General features: G+C 41.1%; 2 protein-coding genes across 2 annotated transcripts; both read right to left on the minus strand.

The window, feature by feature from the left end:
• Positions 1 to 2,209: 2,209 nt before the first annotated feature.
• tmem71 (transmembrane protein 71) lies at positions 2,210 to 21,897 on the minus strand. The gene is made up of 12 exons (XM_049598551.1): positions 21,779 to 21,897; positions 16,822 to 17,039; positions 12,305 to 12,398; positions 11,491 to 11,552; positions 10,795 to 10,840; positions 10,456 to 10,665; positions 5,555 to 5,826; positions 5,174 to 5,365; positions 4,687 to 4,753; positions 4,297 to 4,358; positions 3,147 to 3,196; positions 2,210 to 3,057 (listed from the first exon to the last, which is right to left on the minus strand). The coding sequence occupies exons 4-12, from the start codon at positions 11,519 to 11,521 to the stop codon at positions 3,034 to 3,036; spliced, it is 954 nt and encodes a 317-aa protein (XP_049454508.1). The 5' UTR covers positions 11,522 to 11,552; positions 12,305 to 12,398; positions 16,822 to 17,039; positions 21,779 to 21,897; the 3' UTR covers positions 2,210 to 3,033.
• On the minus strand, positions 17,644 to 19,271 carry LOC125902299 (tripartite motif-containing protein 16-like). The gene has a single exon (XM_049598548.1). It carries the CDS (start codon positions 19,132 to 19,134, stop codon positions 18,133 to 18,135), a length of 1,002 nt encoding a protein of 333 aa, XP_049454505.1. The 5' UTR covers positions 19,135 to 19,271; the 3' UTR covers positions 17,644 to 18,132.
• Positions 21,898 to 23,726: the final 1,829 nt, after the last annotated feature.

A 23,726-nucleotide genomic window follows, 5' to 3' on the forward strand; every position in this document is an offset into this window, starting at 1 on the left:
ACCTCGAAACTCAGATATTAACATGTCGTGTCTTAGTTGTTTAAATAGGAATGTTTAAAACAATACTTTGTGGTTTCCCAGGGAGTCATGTGGTGGGACTATTTTATGATGAGCATCAGTTTAACTAACAAACTCTCTGGTTTCCAGCTAGCTACGCTAAGCTAAGCTAACCATGCCATGACTTCAGCTCGACAGACTTTGGAGGAATATTCATCTGAACATTTAACCTTCAGCAAAAGGAGAATTTAGTGCGTTTCCAAAAATGGTTAAATATTCCTTTAACCTCCTGCGACCCTGCGTCCTCATGTGAAGACATCACATTTTGGGTTTGCTGCACTTTATACTTAATTCTGCTGAAGCTGGACCTGCTGTCCCATTTGTGGACACTTTTAAGCACCATCTAGTGCTGGTAAGACCACAATACACTACTCTATATAAAGACAAGATGGCAGCCATCTCTGCCAAGTCCGTCTGCAGCCGATCCTGACACAAGCGTGGACGAAACCTGATCAGATTTTATCGTTGAAAGTAGTTTATTTATACGAAATAAAGTTCATAGTTTTATCTTGCATTAAACCACTAATAAAATGCCTACTGAACAAAAGTTGGGGTTTCAGGAGGTTAAAAGTATGACGTGTCAGTGTTGATTGATATTATAAGATATTTCCAGGACCTGTGGCTTCACTTACTTTGCAGCTTTATTCTTGTTAAATATTCCAGCAGTGTCTGTTCAACACAGCGACTGCAGGTTAAACTGAAATAAGAAGTTTGTTGTTGCTGAAAAAGTGTTTTATTAGTAGTATTTTTCCTCACAGTAATTTGTTCCGGCATGAGATTGTCCTCAGAAAACAACTCCATGTGTGATCAGCCAAATATATTAGAAAACGTTTTCTTTCTTGTAGATCTGAAACGTTCCTAACACAGTGAACCTCCACCCACCTGCTTCACCCTGCAGGTTAAATCAAACACAGAGGGGTGAATTCACAAAGAATGGACTGCGGCCGCTGATCGCACCATGGATAGCGCATCTCTTGCCACCACTGTCTGCCCTGCCTCAAGGTCTAATTCACAACAGACACTGCACTGATGATATTACAGCAAAAACAAACACACCCATAAAGTTTTGCAGCTGAGTGAAATTTGCCCTCTTATGCATCTGATTGTAATTATCCAGGAGGTAAAGTTCATGTGTTGCTTTTGCACCAAGAACACAGCAGGCAGATGAACGGCAGAGAATAAGAGAAGTGAGCTCAATGTTCTGACCGACAAGGTGCAGAAGCATTCCTCAAAACTTAAGGCAGTCTGGAAAGTCTGAGCGTCACACCCCTTAAAATACGCTTCAGTTACCACCAACTCTCTGAGGACACTTCACTGTAGCTGTGCTGATATTTAGCGCAGATCTTTGTGAATTGGACTCGTTAACATAGAAAGGGGAAGTATGCATATTATGTCATTGAAAGCACTGAGATGCTATTTGCTCGGCAGCACAGTTAGAGGTGCACGTTACTCTGTGCAAGTGCTTTGAAGATGACACGGTTTCTTTTTGTCTTGCGTGTGCAGGTTTAGCAGCCGCGCAATCCTTTAGTGAGTTCCTCCATCAGAACGATCTCCCTGTAACACTGCAGCAGGTCTGTTTAATGTTTGAGCAGCATTTTAGGTTTGAATCAAACACTTCCCTGTATTATTCTGTATCTCTGCACTGCTGGCTGATATAAAAAGGCACTTTAACAGCTGAAGAGTTTCACTCCAAAATGCTGCAGAGAACAACTCTGTCTGAACATGATCAGATGATACGTCATGTTTGTAGTCGACCAATGAAGATGAGTTTACATATCACCTTGGGTTCGTCCTTCACCTTCTCAAAATGATCCCACACTTTGGATTTCCTGCCCGACATGTTATTAACTAGCCTGTGGAATAACCGCAGGTACCAGCCCTGGAGATTAACCTGACTCCTGTCTGACTGCTGAGCGTGGACACTTCCTGTGTCTGTCCTTTCAAAGTAAAGTCCCACATGCTGTCATACAGGTTTGGATTTATTTTGACAAGGTGCAGCTCCTGATAGAGTTTCACGTTTGTTTGTTTTTTCTGTTTGTTTTTTTTGCTTTAATGCGCCAGGACCAGCATGATTTATTTCATCATGATTCCATGTATGGATCTTTTCTTAATTACATTTTGGAGTAAAACTCTTCATTCAGTTTCTTCAGGAAAAAAAAACGGCACTTCCTGTGGTTAATACTCCCAGGTAGATGAACTAGAACTTCAGGTGTGTTGTGCATTTTTTTTAAAAAATTTTTTTAGAAAAAGTCACAGCTCTTGTTTTGAATCACTGCTGTTGGACCTGAATTTGTTCTTCAGACGAGTTCAGTCTGACATTTGGTCACTTTGGACAGCCCAAAAAAGCCAAGTTCAACTATTGACAATAAAAGATACACTTACAGTGTTTCAAAAATACATCATGTACATTTGGATGTTTTATATTTTATATGGATACTTTTTTTTAATGTTTTATAGTTAAGCTACAGTAACTTGTGTCACCACGTTAATGAGCTCCTTCAGCTTTTTAACAGCAAACATACTGTCTGATTCAGCTTTTACACTCCGGGAAAATCCAAACATGATGTTGGTGAAAAGTTTCATGGTCACAGCATCCAACACAGAGGACTACCTGGACGCACCACCATGCTGATTTTCCCAGCGTTTTGCATTGGACTTCAAGGTTAAATGTTTAAGATGTGTCGGCTTTGATTTAATTTCAAACAGTTCAAAAACTTCAGCCCTTTTGGTCGACGCATTTCAGCGCAGAAAACATATTTAAATAAAGATTTACATTCAAAAAGATTTCATTTTCAGTCGAAGCATCAAGCAGGTGTTGCTGTAAAATGTTTTCCGGAGCTCAGGATAACTTTAAGTGCAACTTACATGCAAACAGTTAGTGAAATATAAAGATTTCTGCCGAGTCCCTTCAGACCTTTTCTGCCACTCTTCAAGTTTCACATTGCAGACTTTGGAAACTGTCTCCTGACGCTTCTTTTACTCATTTCTTGATGTGATATCCTGAAAAACAGAATCATCAGATTAGTTATTGTTGTCTCTTCACTGCGGGTTGACAGAAATAAGAGAAGCATGTTTGATTTGGGACTCACCTCCGTCTTCGCCCGCCTCCATTCGCCCATCGGCCCCGACTTCGTCACGACTGAAAGAGACCGCATCATCAGAAATGTTTTAAAACCAATATATGATTTTTTTTTGTCTTTAAGCTTTAACCCAAATTAAGTCTTGTTAAGGCGCAAAAAGTCTGTAAAACAAGCAAATTTAATTAATTTAATTTCAAGTTGCAGTTATAGTTTACAACCACGTCTCTTCAAACTCATACGTAGCCATGACAGTTGACAATGCTTAATATAGGCAACAGATGTTGCTGCGAAGAAGCTACAGATTCTAAAACATATAATTAGTGTATGAATTCTTGAGTTTTGACCAAAAACACGTTTTGTGAGGTCACAGTGACCTTGACCTTTGGCTACCAAAATCTATTCAGTTCATTGTTGAGTCCAAGTGGACATTTGTGCCAAATCTGAGGAAATTCCCTCAAGTTGTTCTTGAGATTTCATGTTCACAAGAATGAGACAAACAGGTCACAGTGACCTTGACCTTTGACCACCAAAATCTGAATCAGTTCATCTTTGGTGTTCTTGAGATACCGTGTTCACAAAATTAAGATAAACACAAGGTTAATGTGACCTTGACCTCTGACCACTTAGTTCATCCTTCAGTTCAAATGGACGTTTGTGCCTAATTTGAGGAAATTCCCTCAAGGTGTGTTTGAGCTGTTACGTTCATGAGAATGAGACGAACACGAGGTCACAGTGACCTTGAACTTTGACCTCCAAAATCAAATCAGTCCATTTTTATGTCCAAGTAGACATTTGTGCCAAATTTGAGGAAATTCTCACAATGTGTTTTTGAGCTATCACGTTCAAGAGAATACGACAAACACGAGGTCACAGTGACCTTGACCTTTGACCATTAAAGTCTAATCAGTTCATCCTTGAGTGCAAGTTGAAGTTTGTGCTGAATCTAAAGGGATTCCCTCAAGACGCTGGAATGGACGGACAGAGGGACGGACGACCCGAAACATAACAACCTCCAGAGGCTGGAGGCATAAAAAATATTAAAATAATGTATGATATAAAACAAATGTTTCACTGCAGGTTTTCATGTCTCAGGAAGAAAACACATCCAAAATGTCTGACGTAGAGTAATGCGTCTGGTCTCAATGTTTGTGATACTCACGCATAAATGTTGTGACCATCATGAACACGGTCGACGCCACGGTCGCGCTCCACATAAGACACCTGCAGAGAAGAACAGAGTCAGAAACAAAATGCACAGTTCATTGTCACATCCTGCCTGTGAACATGTGGGGTAAACAACAACAACAATTAACAACGTGTGTGCAGTTCCTCTGATGGCCACTAGAGGCTCCAAGCAAACTGGAACTGTATTAAAGTGAAAAGGAAAACTTCTTTCTAGAAACACCAAATGAATGAACTTCATGAGTCTGAGTCTGAGCTGAAGGACATGTCGACCGAACTTATCATGTTTGTTTAGTTAATATATAATATTTACACAGATGATCTGTTTCACTGATTAATAACTGATGTTTGGAAATAAAAGTTTTACCCTGAGTAGAGAGCAGTGAAGATGAAGATGGTGAAGATGAAAAGGAGCAGAGCCTTCATAGTTAACCCTGAAACACAAATGCAAACAACTCCATCAGCCAACAGTGGGAAAGAAACATTAAATAAAATATTACTTAAGTTGTGAAAATAAAAACTTTGGGCAACAAGCAAATCAACATCTCAGACGTCCTCTGTGAAATCTGTGGCTGAAAATCTGTAAATTTACCAGCATTTATCTTTTTTATTTCAGCCAGACACTGACAACAAAAAATACTTTGTCCAAATTCTACAACTTCTGTATTTTTTATGCACTAATGTTGGTGCTAAGGTGCATTTTAAAATGTGCTTTGATTAAAGTTGTGTGATTTGTATTTTGTTGAGAATATTTAACGATGAGAAACTATCCCGTCAGAGAAGAGAAGCCTCTGAAATAAAACTCAGAATATAAAACACTAATAAACGAATAAATAAAGCGTGCAGCAGCTCACCTGTGTGCTCAGGTGAGGCCTGACAGCAGCTGTTGGTGTAGAAGGGCGAGGGAGGCGGGACTTCAGAGAGGCCGCCCAGCGACTGGGTGAACCGCTCCTTTGATTGACAGATCTCTGAACAAATCTCCTCCTGGACGAGCAGCTTCTGGGGCGGGACCACTTTGTCGGGAGGGGGCGGGATCTCAGTTGGGTCTGAAAGAGAAAACCAGACAAAAGTATATTTAGTAACACGAATTACTGTTTAAAAAACACTTTATGATAATTTTACACGTCTACCTGGAACCACTGGAGGGCTTTTTTGTGAGGTAGAAGAAGAATTGAATAGGATAAAGGGATAGTTCAGATCTTTGATGAGAACTGAGACCTCCCTCCGTCACCCACCGTAAGTGAAGCTGCAGGTGTCGTCCAGCTCGGTGCTGTTAAACCCAGACCAGGCTGACTCGTCCAACATGGTCGGGCCCTCCTTGCTGGTCCTGGTCCAGTCCTGGTCTCTGTCTTGGTCCAGCTCTTGGTCCCAGGTCTGGTTTTGGTTCAGTCCTGTCCCGAACACGCCTCTGAAGACTTTCTCATCCAGCCACGACTGGCAGCTCTCTGTCACGTCGCTCAGCAGGCGAGCCAGAGAGCCGCGGGGCCGCCGCCTGCGCCGGAAAACTCTGAGAGAAGAAGAGAATGATGCTTACGTTCATCTGTTGAACGTTCGTGACATGTTTTCACTGTTTATATTTCTGTGATTTCCAACATTTGATCTTTATCGGTTACATTTTGTTTATTTGCACAACAATGTCCCACGAGATTATTAAGTTTTATTAAGTTTTATTAAGTTTTATTAAGTTTTTTCTTTCTCTCCAATTTCCCATAAAGTAATTTTCCCTTCGCCAAATCATAATTGTGAGTAATGATTTATTCTTCACAGTGTGTGTCCATTACATTAATGCAAAATAAGACCAAAGTATCTAAAATTTTCATCAAGGTTTTGTTTTATAAATCAAGAACAGAACGAGACCTGCAACCACCGATTATTTTTATTGCTGATTAATCTGCTGTGGAATAATATTCATTATGAGTCAACAAAGCCACAGGTGACACCTTAAAATTGAAAACCCAAAGATACTTGGTTTATCACTTAAGTGAGACAAGGAGCAGCAAGAGATCTCGACAAGCTGAAACCAGACACATCTTTGCTTGAAAAATAATTACTTTAAATTTAAAAGAAATGAACAAATTCTATTCCTCGACTAATTAATCGATTGACAAATTGTTTCAGCTCGATTGCTCATTGAAAATATGCATATCTGAAAGGCCAGAAATGAGTTTAAGATATGATTTTATATATAAAAAACCTACTAATACATATATACGACTTTATATATAACACGTCCTGGATCTGTTTGGCTCGTGTGAATGAACAAACCCCAGAGGTTAACTCACACACAGTATGAGGTGAGACGCTCTGCAGTATGTAATAAAATAAATACTCAGATTTCAGACAGTGAAGTTGCAGGTAAAAAAACTCTGTGGTTCATCAGCTCTGAAACAAAACAAAGAAACTCTTCTGATGTTGACGATAAAGGTTTCAATAACACGAGTGTCTCCTAGCAACCCTGATGGATGATATCACAGTCTGGCTCCAGAACACCGCAGACATCACACGTGAAGAATTTACAGCTTTTAAACCTGCTCGACATGTGCTGAACGGCTCGCTCTGATTGGCTGCTGAGGATGACTTCATCGCTATAAAGGGTGGGTGTGTGTGTGTGTGTGTGTGTGTGTGTGTGTGTGTGTGTGTGTGTGTGTGTTTCAGCTGTCACAGTTTTGGCACCACTCTGTATTAACAGTCACGACAATGTGACTTAAATTCTCTCTTCATTTAAACAGCGGTGTGTTTTTGCTATTAGACAGTGATGTTGTTGATCTCCACTGACGCAGAACGACGTCTGGTTGTTTTCACTTTTATCTGCTGAGGAAGTTTCTCTGTGGTCACATACAATCTCTGAGATTACGGTGGATTTATAGTTGTAGCTTACGCCAGTGTCCTCAATGCTGGTGGTGTGTCTGTGTCGTTCTGCAGTTACACCTCCAAAATGCTAATAGGCGGTGGGGTTTCTGTGCTCGACACATTTTCCCTCTGATGGTTAATACATCCATATTATCCTACAACACGCCAAAGATATTAGCACAGGCCCGTGACATTTTACATGTGTACATATGAAGCCATCGACAACAGCAGGATTTAACAATGGTTATGTTTCAGATTCAGTTCCATTGTGACTCACAAGGTTCACCGATAAAACAATTGTCTTACAGGCTACACAACGCATACAACATGCTAATGTTATTAGCACAAACCTATGACATTTTACATTGCATAAATTAGCCTCGTGGCTAATTCATCAAAAGTAAATAAACACATGTTTCATGCTTATGTGTCATCAAGGAGGGGTCTTATTTTGATGAGATAAGACATAAGAGGGTGGAGTAAAAGTGGTCCTTGGATCTCCTCAGTGTTTATCCGAGCGTTTCGAGATTAAATTTTAATGAAATTTAATTAAAATTTCTGGTACAGAACATAAATCCTCTCCACCAGACTCCACGCACAAAACAAAATCATACAATACAGTACCAAAATACACTTAGTTAAATCACATTAGTTCATAATCACAACTCAGCTCTATAATCAGACAGAACAGCCTTTGCTGATCAGAATCTATCCAGCCTGTGTTTAAAAGAGTCAACTGAAGGAGCCCGCACCACATCCTCTGGGAGCTCGTTCCGTGCCTTTACAGCACCAAGTGTGAAAAAGTTTTTTCTCTTTTCCGAAAAACACCTTAGTGGGAATAATTCTAGGGAGTTCCCTCTTAACTCATACCGACGATACCAAAAGTTTACAACAGGCTCAACTGTGATATCATATATTCCATGAACAAGCTTATGAACCTCGATCAGGTCTCCTCTATGTCTCCTGTACACTATTATTGGTAGTTGCAATTTTCTTAACCTCTCTTCAGATGACATCTCTTAAGACCTGGATGGGACTAATTTAGTAGCTCTCCTCTGAACGTTCTCAATCTTTTCTATATATTTTAATTTATAAGGACACCAGACCGAGCTTGCACCAGGGATTTGTATAATGGCAAAAATATTTCCCTACATAAATTTTGAGAGGTTCTTCTTATAACCTCCAGCATGGAGTTTGCCTTTTTAACTTTTTCTGAAATGTGTGTGGAATTCAAATGAACTATCGACCACTACACCTATATCCTTTTCCTCATCGTCATGCTGGACCACCAGTTCTCCAACAGTATAATTCATTTTATTGTCGTTAGATTTCCCAGTGTGTAAATCTTTACACTTTTCTGAATTTAATTTCAATAACACATCAGTTACTCATGCTGGGGATCTTCTTGAAGATGGGCTGTGTTGCTGTCCTTAGTAATTATTCTAAATATTTGAGTATCGTCCACAAAAAGACACACATCAGATTGTAACATATCTGGTAAATCATTTATATAAACAACAAACAGTGCAGGCCCCAACACAGATCCCTGTGGAACTCCAGCTACAGTTGGTGACGTTTCTAAGAAATAACTTATTTCACTGTTGCTGAAACTGTCACTATATTCACACAGCGCTACATGAGACAGATAATCCGTGGAAGAAAACCACATTCCTCTGCCTACCGTATTGCTTCGTAGCAAACCAACCAATCAGAGCCGCAGAGTCTCTAACGCAGCTGTCAATCATGTCAGTCACTGCTCGTGAACTGTGCTTTAACTGTTGAACTAGGCGGCGCTGATCAAATGTGAATCAAGACTCTGTTACTGCATTGCTTATTTGTCACCTCAGATGTTTTCAGAAACATTTTTAGTGACTGTTTAGCTGTAAAATGAGAAAGTTTGGGACCCGGCCGCCATGTTGGAAACAGTTAAACAGGAGTACCAAGCACCGCCCACTAGCCGGACTAACTTTTGCAGGAGGAAAAGGGGAGGGACATGATTGATTTCGCAGGCTATCAGTCTAATGTACTTCTTTCTGACTACAGTGACAGTTTCCGCTAATATGACAAAGTTATTTTCATTAAAGTCACCAACTGTAGCTTTAAGTGAAACACAAGATAACTGATCCACAGGGAGGTGTTTTCAGTGCTTCAGAGTCTTCCTCCTGAAAGCAGAAAATTTTTATATTTACTAATAATCTGTTGGTCTGTACTGGAGATAGCTCAGTGTAATCTAGGTTGCAAATTTAGGGCTGGTGCCTTTAAGAGGATATCCAAAATTCCTGATCAATAATGTGATAGAGTTGCTGGAGCACCGAGACACCTGCCACAGGTCTCACCTACAGTGGAAAAGATTCTGGCTCGCTTGGACTTGGAGAGCTGCATATGATGTAAGACCTTCAATTGAATTACACCTAGTTTAGCACATCATGTGCTTCTATTAGCTCGTGTCTGATCCTTCTGTTTCTGCTGTGAAGTTTGCAGAGGAGCTTTGCTAACGTGGATTCCAGTTTGTTATTGTTGTGCATTTGACGGTGAAACATGAGGCGGTTCAGATTTATGTCTGCACAGATTTTGATGACAAACTTCCAGTTTCTTTTACAGCTGGCTACGTTCACATGCACGCTTATATTCCACTATCATTCAGAGCATGACAATATTCTGAATTTGATGTGGGTCGTGTAAACTGTTTAGATATTAGTGTTTAACGATTAAGACATGTGGGATATGCTGGTATTATTCAGGTTTTGGGGCCAGTCTTTGGACATGCACACAGTCCACTCAGAATATGTGTCTCAGGTGGGTTTTACAGCAGTTTGCAGCCTCTTACCTGTCTATGGTCAAATGGTAAATGGACTTGCACTTGTCGAGCCCCTTTTTTAGTCTTCCAACCTCTCAAAGCGCTTTTACGCTACGAGTAACACTCCCAATCACACACACATTCACACACTAGTGGCCAAGGGTACCATGCCAATCTGGGGTTCAGTATCTTACCCAAAGACACTTCAACAAGTAGGAGCCAGAGGAGCCGCTGAGCTTCTGATTAATGGACAACCCGCTCTGCTTCCTGAGCCACAGTTGCCCCTTGGATGCCTTCTACACAAACTAACTCGCCTGGTGTGGGAATGCACGCTCAAAAGAAACTCCCACATTTGGGAACTGTGTGGCAGCAGATTTACGAGCTCATCATCAGTGTATGTTAGAAAAACTTTTAAACACTGTCCCTTTAAAGAACAAATCCACTCTGTGCTCCTGTTTAAATAAAGTTAGTTTTACAAACTGCTCTCACCTGACGAGGTTCTCCTTATAGGACACGTTGGTCTTGCAAGGAGTCAGCGACACGTTGCCGTCGTCGTCCCAGGAGAAGCTGTCCTCAGTGACGCTGTAGTATCCGTTGGTGAGGAGGCGCGGCGAGCGGCGGCAGGAGCACGGCTCGCCTCCATCCACAGATGAGTAACAGACATACGAGGAGTCAGGAGAGAGGAGAGACTGGTCGAGGCTGAGGGAGACACAGACGGGAGGTTATAAAACCAGTCAGTTGATCTAATTCGTTGTTGCGTGTACAGATATATTCAACACGTCTGTGGCAGCGGGAAATATGTGGTGAAGGTAACAGAAGCATTTTTACCTCTGACAGGAGTGATTGGCCCGCAACCTGCGTTTTATTGGGGAACCTGAACAACAGAAAAGATTATATAAGTCAGACTAACAGGAAGGTAAAAAAAACAACTCACACACACACGTTTGTTCTCTGAAGCTGACTTTGTTTCTAAATAAAGACGAGTTGACTTTTATCAGTTTGAAGAGCGGAGGACATTCCTGAGGTCGGCCTGGGAAACCACTTGAGTAAACGTACTCTTCTGAACAGAGCTGACGTGATGCTGATAAATCCTCTGCAGGAATGTGACGGACAGGGAGCTTATTGTTGTCAGGTTGTCAGGGTCATTCATATAATGTGACAGCAGCCAAGTCGTGAATGGAGGAGTGTGGAGACATCAAAAACAATACTTTTCTTAATCGCACAGTTCAGGGAATATAAACATCCAGACAGGAAATGAGTGTGAAAGTTCAGTCTTGACACTGGAAGCACTTCCACCCAGTAAAATCTTACAATAATTATTATTTCTGACAACTTTTTTGATATTTAGAACGACCAAAGTGTCCCTCTGGACGGCCGTGCTCAGATGATCAAAGAAGTCATAAGAATCAGGGATCCTACGTTTTCAAAGAGCATTTTTACCAAACAAAAAATAACAGTCTGTTTTACATTACAGTGGGGACACAGCTGTGTGTTGTGTGTATCTGCTGCTGCTGATAAACGTACTTGTAACAGCTCCGGAGAAGAACAGAGCCATGTTTGTCTGCAGCCGAGCGTCTCCTGCCGATCTGTGAAAGACATCAGAAACCCGACACCAGCTGTGAGAAACATGCAGACGTTTTTCTGACCGTTAAAAGAGACCAAAACTAACAATGTGTTGGAGCGTCCCTCAGCACTGTCTGACCTCACTACGCTGTCTGCAGCCTCTTTAAAAACACTGATATCGTTTCAGCAGCAGTTTCCTTAAACAGCTGCTTACTGTAGTTTTTCTCACACAGTGACTCTGTTGGGGACTATTTCCAGTGGCGGATTAATCCACATTTGGTGCTCCAGTGAGTATTTGTGGCAGCAGGACAGTGTGTGTGGGATTGAGTCAAAATAAACTGCAGTGTGTGTGTTCATGGTGATGAAGGATGAAGTCACCCGGTGACACAGTGTGGCTCAGTGATGAGTTTTACCAGCAAGGGAAGAAGAAGGCTGTAGATACACACACTGTACATGTTAGGAGATACATTCACTGCTGGGTTAAGAGGAGACGAAATATACAGAATAACATCCAGCAGACACAAAAATCTAAATAAGCCCTCTTCCAGCTCTTCAGTAATCTGTCCGCCTCTCCGATCCGATCTGCTTTCCAGTAACTTATCAAAGCTCCATCAGTTGAGTTAATCCCTGCAGAGCTGCTCTCCAGTCTGAGCACTCAGGGATTAACTCTCCCAGCTAATATAAATCTAATCCACTCACTGATCAGACTGCAAAATAAGTTCAGGGTATTTATTTATAAAGACAGACACACAAGAGAAGTCTTTTAAAGCCGTACCTTCAGACTTGTCCCTGCTCTTGTCTCAGATCTGCTGTGGCGTTCAGTCCTCAGTGTTTTGTGTTGTGGTTCTCTCACATCCTGCAGCAGCAGCCTGAGAGAAAAAGCAGAAGAAGAAGAAAAGAGGAGAAAAACAGAGGGGCTGTGACTCTGAGCTCATGTTTCCTGTTAACTCTGTGACTGCTGGGAGGAACTTTGTCTCTAACAGTCCCACTGAAAAGCCTGAAGGCTCAGTTTGACTTATTGTTGCCGAGGTGGAGTCACATGTTGCTTCCTGTGACTGTGTGTGCACAAGACATCAGATGACAGTGAGATATCAGGGGCCCGGTGACACCAGCTGAGATTAGATGGTGTCAGGATGTGTTTGGGCTTTACTCTGGTTTTTCTGGTACCATTAAGCTCTCTCAGTGTCAGTTTGTTCTCTCCAATTCAAACTTTCATCAAACAAATGCCCATGAATTATGTACTGGACACTTGAGGCATCTCAACAGACCCAAGTATAATTCTGGATAAATCTCTAAAGTATGTTTTTCTGCCAGTGAAAATAATAAAGTTATATTTTCTAATATTCAAAGATAATTAATTTAGTCTGAACCATACAGGACAGACTAGATAGAGCCTGTTTTTAATGCCTGCTTATATTCGGATTCACAGATTGCACCTTTAAACGCAGCGTACGGACGCAGAGTCAGGATGTGGTTAGCCTAGCTTAGCATAAAGGCTGGCAGCTGACTGGTAGTCATGCTAACCACATCACACACACGAGAGTGGTACCAACGGTGTGTTTTCATCGACGACTGCAAAAACAAATAAGTGTATTTTTTCTTGAATATTTCTTTAAAGGTGCAAAGTAACTCTGCTCAAAGGCCCAAACTCTGTCTCCAAGCTTGTTTCGCCTCCTGCAGGTCACTCAGAGGTCTGACTCCATTCTGTTGTGCTGCTGAATAAAACATTAATGAGCAGATGAACTGGGTCAGCGGCTGTCAGTGGGCTGCAAACAGAGACGCTCTGTGTTACAGTGAAACGGGGGTTGTCTCAACTGAAAAATGCTCCTCGGAGTTTAAAAAGCACTAACGGTCTGAAGCCCTGCAGACAGAACAAACAACATCCTGGTGATTTAGCTTTAGTGCGTCACTTTGTCCTGAGGGTGGCGTTAGAGGAAAGGTCATTCAAATGTGAAGGGTTCATCGTCAGGAGAGTCAGAATGATCTCCCGTGGAGAAGATGAATAATCATATAAAAATCTAGTTCTGTGGCCCGTTAAAAAGTTTCCCAGAAACACCCAGTGCATTTTGGATAGTTTTATTTTTTCCAGGACTTGTCACCAACTGGGAAAGGTCAAAGAGTCCAGTGGTAACTGAAGTACTTTTACTTGTACTGTACTTCTAGTGGTGGGAGAAGTATTCACATCTTTTACTTAAGTTAAAGCAGCAATAGTACAGTGTAAAAACAACAAAACCAAATAAAAGTCCTACATTCAAAATGTTACTTAAATAAAAGTATAAAAGTAGTGGCATCAAAATGTACTTTCAGAACCCGGAAGTAAAAGTACTCATTATGTTGAACAGTAGAAGTGTACAGTTGAATTAAACGGAAATATTCAGGTTAAATACCTCAAATTTGTACTTATTAGGGACGCAATGGTTCTCGGTAAAATATTGAACTGTTCGGTCCGCCCTGCACGGATCAATTCGCCCTTATGGACCGCGGTTTTTCGGTTTTGCTATTAATTTTGCATTGATGCTTTACAGGCCACTGTGTGTGTGTGCATGTCCACAGGTCCATGGACGGCTGAGTCAGCCTGCTGCACAAAAGCCACACACACACACACACACACACACACACACACACACACACACAGGTGAGCACACAAGAGTGCGGCCCAGGGTGCAATTTCCTGACCGACAATTATAATTATAATTATAAGCGAGTCCGGCCAGGACCCGCAGCGCGGCACTGAACACACAGTCTATGGAGCGGAGCCTGTGTTGCGTTCAGGCGTTGTCACGTAAATAACAAATTCAGCACTTGAATAGGCAACACAGCAGCATGTCAAGTGATACTGGAATTTGTTTACTGCGAAATGCGGTTTTTGCTGACAAGCAAAATAAAGAGAGAATTTTTTGGGAAAAAAAAACTGTTCTCTTTAAGCACAAAACACGTACCGAAACCGAACCAAAACCGAGGTATGGACTGTACCGTGGGCTACCTGTACCGTTGCACCCCGAGTACTTATACTTAAGTAAGTGCACTTAGTTACTTTCCACCACTGCTGACTTAACTATATAGTTTTTATGTTACTTTATACTTTTACAACTTGTGCATTCTGTTGCACGACTTTTATTTTACAGCGAGTTAGATATTTACATACGAAACACAGAACTGGTCAAATTTATTGAATATTTTAATATATTGAAATACCTCTTACATGATAATGCATCACTGCAGTGATATATGAATAATATGTATAACACTCTGATTGGACCCACACATCACCCCTCCCACCTGCCCCACTTGAACTTTCACCGCCTTGACGTTCATCCTTGTCCTGCCGCATTTCCCCCTGGCACCGTAAAACTATAACGGCAACCGGCTGTGTATCATGCTGCCGTTAAAGGACGCCGTTTTTCATTGGTTTCTGACGCTGCAAGTCACTGCCCAAGCGTTGGATTTCGATGACTTCAGTGAGATCGTGCTCCAACACAAGAAAATACAAATGTCCCTCGTCTAGAGCCAGTGTTTGTTTGTCTGTTCTGGGCTACTGTAGAAACATGGCGGTACAACATGGTGATCTCCACAGATAAGGACCTGCTCCCTGTGTAGATATAAACGTCTCGTTGTAAGGTAACAAAAACACAACGGTTCTTATATTCAGGTGATTACACATGAAAGAAAACATACTTATTATATTATATTCCATATCTGCCAATATGTTCCCCTGAGTCCTGCACACTGGAGCTTTAGTATGAGTCTCCTCTTATGTTGACAAAAATGATCATGTTCACACACTGAGGCTGCTTTGTGTGAACCTTCCTTCCTGTCAGTGTTTGGAAGATAAAACAAACATATCCTGACAAACTGTCTGGAAACAGAAATCCTCGACACTGCTCTGGGTGGGTTTGTATAAAAATAACTAAAAATAACTAGCAACAAAACCAGAGCGTCGTGTTCGTTAATAACACAATACAACATAATTCATCATACCAGAGAGAATCTGCAGACAGAGACAGTGGCTGCTTCTGAAATTCCACACCAGCATGCTATTTAGCTCACTGAAACAGTATGTGAGGTTTTTACATTGTATGAAACCTTAGTATGAAGACATTTGTTGAGATTTAAAAAACATAAAAATGTAAAGAATGTCAACCATTATATGGACAAAAAACCCCTCACACTTAATAATATAAAGAAAAAATCTAAATCTCTGATCTCTTTAAATAATACTAATCAATTTTATAGAGATTTTAAAAACACAAAATATTTCTATAATTTTCCTGGCCAAAACATGGCATATGGTTTTGTTTCCTATGGTATCTTTATGTAGTGTAATATTTTCAAATAGGATGACCGTTATTAATTTATTTGATTTATTAATTTCCCCCCATGTGTGTCACATTGGACTCTTCCCATCCTGTGTTTCCCAGCATTCCTTGCAGCAGCAGCAGCCTGTCTCTGTTAGAGCTGCTGATGTTGGAGGAAAATGCGTAGCAGGAAACACAAAGATGGACCAAACCATTTCAGCATCAGCAGCTCCAACATCACCAGCACACACACACACACACACACACACACACACACACACACACTGCTGAACCTGCATGCAGCCACAGTCTACTGTACTTTAATTATGTTTCGACAGGAAATAGAGACTTTTATAGAACTTCAAACCTCACAGGATTTAATCTTTATAACAATTATTGTAATTTGAGACTTTTTAAAATTCATCATTCTCCTCTGTAACGTTGCTTCAGGGCCACTTCATGTGTGTGTGATGCGTATTTGTTACTGCTCTGATATTACTGCAACACTGCAGATTAACAGTCCTTTATACTTTCTACTTAGGTTGCTTTGAGGTGAATGATTTTATTATTTAATTTTGTCAGTTTTATTTCTTTAATCATCACTTGCAACAATATTAATGTGACACAGTGTGTTTATTGTCCTTCCTATTTAAATAGTCACTACACTTTCTCCATGTTCATCATATAGCGCCTATAGTGGCCTCACGCTATTTTTAGCTGCAACATTCCTGTAATATTTCCGTCATAAACCTCTTATTAACGCCTGTAATTATGTTTTGCACCTAAGGAAAAAATAGGCTTGCATTTGTCAAAATACAAAGGAAGTTTCACAATTTCTAAAAATATAATAATAAAAATAAAAATAATAATTTCCAACCAAATCTCCGTATAAAATAATATTATATTAAAAATGCCCATTTGTTTTAATATAGTTTTAGTCGATCTCAGCAGAATCTGCTGCACAAAACCAGACAAAGAAATAACGGACTGAACTCACCGGTTTGTTTTGCTCCACGTTTCTCTGCCGGAAGTGAAGAAACAAACTTTTCTCCTCGCTGACAGATTAAACTTTTGAAAAATCTTCTTCTTCTGTTTATTTTTCGGCACTTTTGGTTGTAAAATGTTGCATTTGTCTCTCAGACGGAAGATCTGAAGCTCGGAGCTCCGCAGCTGCCACTGAGCCTCTCCCACACCGGAAACACCATCAGCTGTTAACTACAAACACCAAACAATACAGGTTCCGGTCAGGGATTTCAAAATAAAAGAAGGACGATGAGCAGCAAGTATATTTTCATTCATGTATATGTTTAGATTTAATTATATGCTTTTCATATCTTTTTATTTTATTCACTTATTTATTTTGTATGTTTAGTAAACATGTTTACAGCCCGCTACAAAAACAGTTAGGCCCAAAGTTACACATATTTAACTTTTTGAAGCACAGTGGTGAGAAAACATGAAAAAAACAATCTGTCAGGGAATGAGTGGAAACGTGGCGCTTCTATACTGCAGGGCTGATGAGGGAAAGTGGAAACAGGTGAGCAGGTGAATGAGAGAGTCAGGTGACTGGGACAGGAGGGAAAGTGTGAGGACATCTGGTGGATGGATGGAGGTGATGCAGGGGGCTGGAGGGAGGGACAGAGAGGCAGAATGGGAGAAGCAGGACTGAGGAGGACTTTGTGACACACTTATCCAACCACAACAGTCTTTGGTCTGTATTCTACAAGCTCAGGAACAAATCATGTTTGTGCTGGCCACATCTGATCAAAACAAAGATTTAAATAACAAATTTCACTTGAATGACTTGTGACCACACAAATTATGATCTGCATCCAAATTTATTTGATGTTCATGGACACAACAACAGAAAGCAAACACTATTAAATGACTCTTGTTCAGTGATTTCATGCTCAGATTCACTTCATCCACACAAGAATCTCAGCTGTGTACAAGACAATAATGAATGATGTCCTTATTGATTATGATCAGGATCATTACACTTCTATAAAACCTCATAACAACAACAACATTTGGTCTGCCAAACAAATAAATGTGATTCTAGATTTCTTTATAGATGAACACAAAGAGAACAAAGTGTGGAGGATAAAGGAGGTGACACACACAGGAAGGAGCGCCACCTACACACACTCAAACATTTACACAACAACTCAGGAGAAGATGTCAAAGTCCCGTCCACAATGTTTGACTGACAGCTGATCTGTGTGCAGTGAAGAAACGCCACAACAATCAGCTGTCAGCAACAAACATGGAGACCAAACACAGAGTTTAACCCTTAAATGACTTCAGACTATTTGATTTGACACAACTCAGCTGTGGAATCATAATAAGAAAGCCAAAGTCCAGCATAGAGAGGCTGAGTGAATGTGGTCTGGACTCTGTGGAGGAGAGTCATGGTTTCAGAGACGCTGTAGAAGGACAGAATACCTGCACTGTGATCCAGGTACACTCCTACTCTGGAGGACCGAGGACCTGAGACGGGAGTTTCGACTTTGTTGTGATGAAATATATAACTGATCGGGTCACAATATAACGCCCAAGATTTGTCATTGTATCCAAATACACATTCACCCTCCCAAAACCCTACTCGTCTGATAGTCTTGTATGCGACTGCTACATAAACTCCTCCTCTCCACTCCACCTCCCAGTAACAACGTCCAGTCAGACTCTCTCTACTCAGGACCTGACGCCATCCAATGAATCTGTCTGGGTGTTTAGAATAAGACTGTTGTTGTCTCATTCCTGTCACTTTCCTGTTCCCCTCAGATAATAACAGCCATGTGCTGACTGTGTTTGGATCCAGTGTGATGTGACGTGAATATCTGAAGAACTCAGCTCTGGTCTTGGGCTCTGGTTGTGGCAGTAAAACATCCACTTCAGTCCCTGTCAGTGAGACGTTTGTCCATGTGTCCCTCAGAGCGTCCTGTAGTTTATCTCTGACTCCTGTCCTTTCTGCTGCAGCTGACACTGTGTCGTGGCCTTTATGTTGGTCCACATCTTCAGCTCCAGTATAGCAGTGATCAGCAGGAGCAGCTTGGAGTCCAGTCTTCTTCAGTTCCTCCACCAGATCTGCTAACATGGTGTTTTTCATCAGGACAGGCCTTGGTGTGAAGCTCTGCCTACACTGAGGGCAGCTGTAGATTCTCTTCTCATCCTCTCCATCCCAGAAGCTTTGAATACAGTTGATGCAGTAGCTGTGTCCACAGGGAAGAGTCCCCGGATCCTTCAGTAGATCCAGACAGATGGAACAAGAGAAGGTTTCTCGGTCCAGCTCAACTCCTTTCTGCGCCATTTCACCTCTCAGTGTCAACAGCTAGTTTGAGCTCTGATCTAACTATCATGTGTTCCTGCAGTGAATGGAGTCTGTCAGCTCTCTCACGTCACCACCGTGTTGGTTACACACTGTAGATCTGAAGGGGAGGGAACAAGGAAATGTGTGGACAGAGTGGAGCTGGCTGTGTGTGTGAGAGCAGGAAGAGGAGGGAGGGCTCATCAAGCTCTGAGTCATTCCAGGAAGAGGAGCAGTTTGACAGAGATACTGTGTGTTTAACACTTGTTTCCAACAGAACTCATTTCTCATTTAAAAACACTGATCACTTCCTCTTTTAGGAGGTAAACTCTTCTAAGAATCAGAGGGTTTGGAGACGGCTCCACAGTTTTCTAAACTGTCCCATAATTAAGTTTCATCAAACTCATGATTGTTTACAATAATTCTAAAACAGTAAATATGAGACACAGAATTTAATCACTGCTGTAAAGATAATGAAACTCCAACAATTAAACTATTAGCAGATGAAAGTCTTTGAGTTTTGTTTGAGAGAAAACAGATTCAATTCAGGAAGTCATTTTGAGTAAAAGATGTGTTTTGATTCAAATTAGTTACTTGGTGCAGTTCTGAATCCCCACAGGACCTGAATGCACCAGATCATTTGGTTCTGCACTTTAGTTTGTGACATGTTTGTACAGGTGACTATAAAAAGGTTTCTTTCTTATCTTCACCATCAGCTGTTAAACTGAAAACAGGAAACAATACAGGTTCCGGTCAGGGATTTCAAAAGAAAAGGAGGACAATGAGCAACAACATTTAAATGAGCACAATTGGGAAAACATCTACAGGCTGATTGCAAGATTTATCATTATTTTTATAATAGATATTTTCATTCATGTATATGTTTAGATGTAATGATAAAGTTTTTTATATTTTTTATTTTATTTATTTATTTATTTATTTATTTGCCCCAAGTAATAATGTTTAGTAAACATGTTTACAGTCTGCTACAAAAACAGTTTTGGTCTCTATAGCTAATTTCTACACTCGTGACAACTGTACATGGGGTGAATTTTAACGTAACGTATTTTTTAAGGCCCAAAGTTACACATATTTAACCCTTTGAACCCTGAGCTCAGTGGTGAGGAAACATGAAAAAAAGACAATGAGAAACTTGGTGAGAAGATTTTTTAATGACCAAAAAAGAAGTAAAAAAGATTTAGATTTTTTTTTTTAAAGCTCGGGAAAATCTACACTTATAATTATTGTTATGATTATTACATTTTAAAATGATGTTACAGAATTATTATCATTTTTAAGCGCTCTTTCCAGGTTGTTTCATTTTTCACGTTTTCTTGTTTTTAATTTTTAACATTGTTGGGTCATTTCTTCTTTAGTTGCCTTTTTCACGTGTGTTTAAAGCCTCAGTGTGTGAAAATGGTGAGTAACTGCGTTCACACTGAGCGCGAATTCGCGTGTCGAGAAGTCACTACAAAGACGCGATTAGCCGCGAAGTCGCGCAGGGCGGCGCGATGGTTGTGATAGTCGCGTAGGCGCGGCGCAATAGCCGTGAAATTCGCGTCCATCGCCTCATCGCTCGAGTTGAAAATATTGAACTTTTGAGGCGAATTCGCGTGACGCTGTGCCGCAAAAGCCAATCAGCGTTGATGTTACGACGGTCCAGAAGCACATTTAGATTAGTTCAGTTAAGCTCAGTTTGAGTAATAGATAAGGAATAGAAAATAACCTTGCCCCCACCCAGCTAGGTTTCTCTTTCTTCTCACTTTGATTTAGTTTATTATTTTCATGCCAAATATATTTGTATGTATATTTGTCTGTAACGCATGTTGTGTGTCTAAAATAGTGATGCCGTAGTTTTGTCGGCGCTTGTGTAGTTGCAGCCTTCTCTGATCTGCGCGCGAGCTCTTTGATGCGTGTATGCCTGCGTGAGTGTCCGGACATGGCCGTTGTTGCCGTCCGTTGGTCGCTGAAGACGTGAAGAGGAGTTTCGGGACTGTTCCTGCCTGGTGTGCAGATCAACGCCAGCTGAGAGTCGCGAGCCAGCTAGAGCTAAGCTAGCTAGCCTTCGTCACACCACTTTACCGTGGACTAAAAACTCTGTAGCCGGCTCCTTCGACAGACAGTCACACCCACCCTCATCTTCAGTTTCACCTGCTCCCCCTCTACACTTGGGACTTTCATCTTTCCTGGACATCATCGCTGCACGAGCTCCAACCATCTGGTACCATAGCACAGGATTAGCATAGGGACTTAGCATAGTTAGCTTAGGCTATTTAGTATAAGGTTTAGTCAGGATAATATTGTGTATTGTATTTCATGTGTGTCTATTCATCTAGCTTCTAATTAAAGGTACAGTTTGTGATTTCTTAATCCCTGTGTCCCTCCCCCAGTTATTTAGTAGAGTGTCCACCTTTCCAAATTACATACAATATCATACATAGAGGTATGCCGGTGGCTTTACATCGCCGTTTCTAATTGGTTTGTAGGTTTAGCAGTCATAATATTTAGGTTAGTGAGTCAAAGTAAGTGTACAGTCCTTTCAGTTTAATTTAATTTTGTTATTGTAGCGTGAGCTGTAACAGTTGAGATTCTCCCGACTTGACGCCCTGACGTCCAGTTGTTGAGAAAACAATAAACTGCTACTCACCGGAGACAGATGGACAGGCGCTCTGCAGCTGAAATGGAGCGCCTGTAGTTGGCATCCTCCCGGGACATCCTGGCGCCAACCCTCACCAACAGGTGAGAGAGATGGATCAAGAGGGGAAAGGTGCGGGGCCCACACAGACTGCTTATGCAAGGGATCCAATATGTGGTGCTACATCCCTGAACAGAGGAGGTCAAGGATAACATTTAAAAAATACTTTCACCTGCTTTTATTTTGTTCTTGACCTTTAACCTTGAGTTTCTTTTTACTGCTCTGCAACACGTTATGAGGAGTGGACGTGACAAAAACTGATGGATCAAAATGGAGGTGATGAAAACAACAAAACAAAGTGAAGAATTATCAAGTTATTTGATTCATTGTAAATTTGGTTTGATTAAAGCAATCATAACTTGATGAAAACCAAACCATATTTCATCATTTTCCCCACCTTACATTCATCAATCATCACTCACAACACAAAAGTGTCATTTAAGGAAAGTGTGTGAAGGAGCAAAACGTGATTCAACAAACTGGAAGTTATGAAAATATTAGTAATGGGAGTGATGAAATATGTGAGCAGTGAAAAATAGAGGGGTTCAAGTGGATGTAAAATGAAAAAAGAGGTGATTATCAAGTGACTTGATTCATTTTCTTGACAAACATTCAAGGCAGTGACAGACTCTTGGTTCATGATCGAACTCTTTATTGCTTTGTCAGCATCAGGACAGTCAGAACGTTACAGGTGTACAAACGACATTCAAACTTAAAAGAAAAAATAACAAGGAAAAAGAAAAGGACGTGCACGTTCTTCTTGGCAGTGAGTAACACAGGCTGTCATGTAACATTTATACCACATCATATTGTGTGCTGTGTTCTTCCACTTTGCATCAACACATTAATGCACACAGAGCGAGGACTGGACCCAGAGATCTCCTTTGGCACATTAACAGACTTCCAGTGTCTCAGCACTGTCCTGTTCTCTGTGACGAGGGCTAGTTTCACCCAGGCACATACTTTTGAGGACAGGTTAGTCTCCATTGGTAGGATGCCCAGTATACATAACACTGGACCCTCAGTGAGGTCTGTTTGACAGAGCCTCTTGGTTTATATTTGATCAGTGCTGCTTCGTTTTAATGTTTCAACCTCCGTTTTCAGCATGCAGGAGACAGTCAGTATGTTCACATGCACAGTAAAGTCCAGCGACAGTTACAGCTCGGCTAGGCCATTATTTGGACTACTGTCCTTGTCCCAGTATACCAGCACCAGAGGGGACTCGATTTATTGACCCAAGTATGTCCGACTCCTCTACGATAGGTGGAGATATGGGTGTGTTAGTCTGACTTTGAGAAATTAGATTTAGCACAGTTTCAGTCAGACTAACACAATAAATACACAGTCTGCTGTTTTCGAGCAGTTTGAGACCATTTCTCTGTCGGTTTTCACCAAGGTGGTTAGTGGCATGAAACCTACTAACTGTCCCTTAGGTATCATTCCGGCCAAGCTCTTAAAAGAGGTTTTTAATTCTGTTGGGTCAAGTCTGCTTGTTTTTATCAACACTTGTCTTAGCTTAGGGTCTGTCCCAGCTGCCTTCAAACACGCTGTGGTTAGGCCCCTACTTAAAAAGCCACACCTTGACCCCTCAGTGTTGTCCAATTTTAGGCCCGTCTCCCATTTGCCTTTTCTTTCTAAGGTTTTAGAAAAAGTTGTTTTTATTCAAGTGCAGGCATTTTTAGAGTTGAACTCTGTTCTTGATAAATTTCAGTCTGGTTTCAGATCCCGACATAGCACTGAGTCAGCACTGCTAAAGGTGCACAATGATATTGCTTTGTCTGTGGATGCTGGGAATCCTGCTGTGCTGGTGCTGCTGGACCTCACAGCAGCTTTTGACACGGTCGACCATGCAGTCCTTGTATCTCGCCTAGAGCAGTATGTTGGCATCCGTGGCACTGCT

This window comes from Epinephelus fuscoguttatus, linkage group LG15 (genome assembly GCF_011397635.1).
Source record: "Epinephelus fuscoguttatus linkage group LG15, E.fuscoguttatus.final_Chr_v1".
Classification (NCBI taxonomy): Eukaryota; Metazoa; Chordata; class Actinopteri; order Perciformes; family Serranidae; genus Epinephelus; species Epinephelus fuscoguttatus.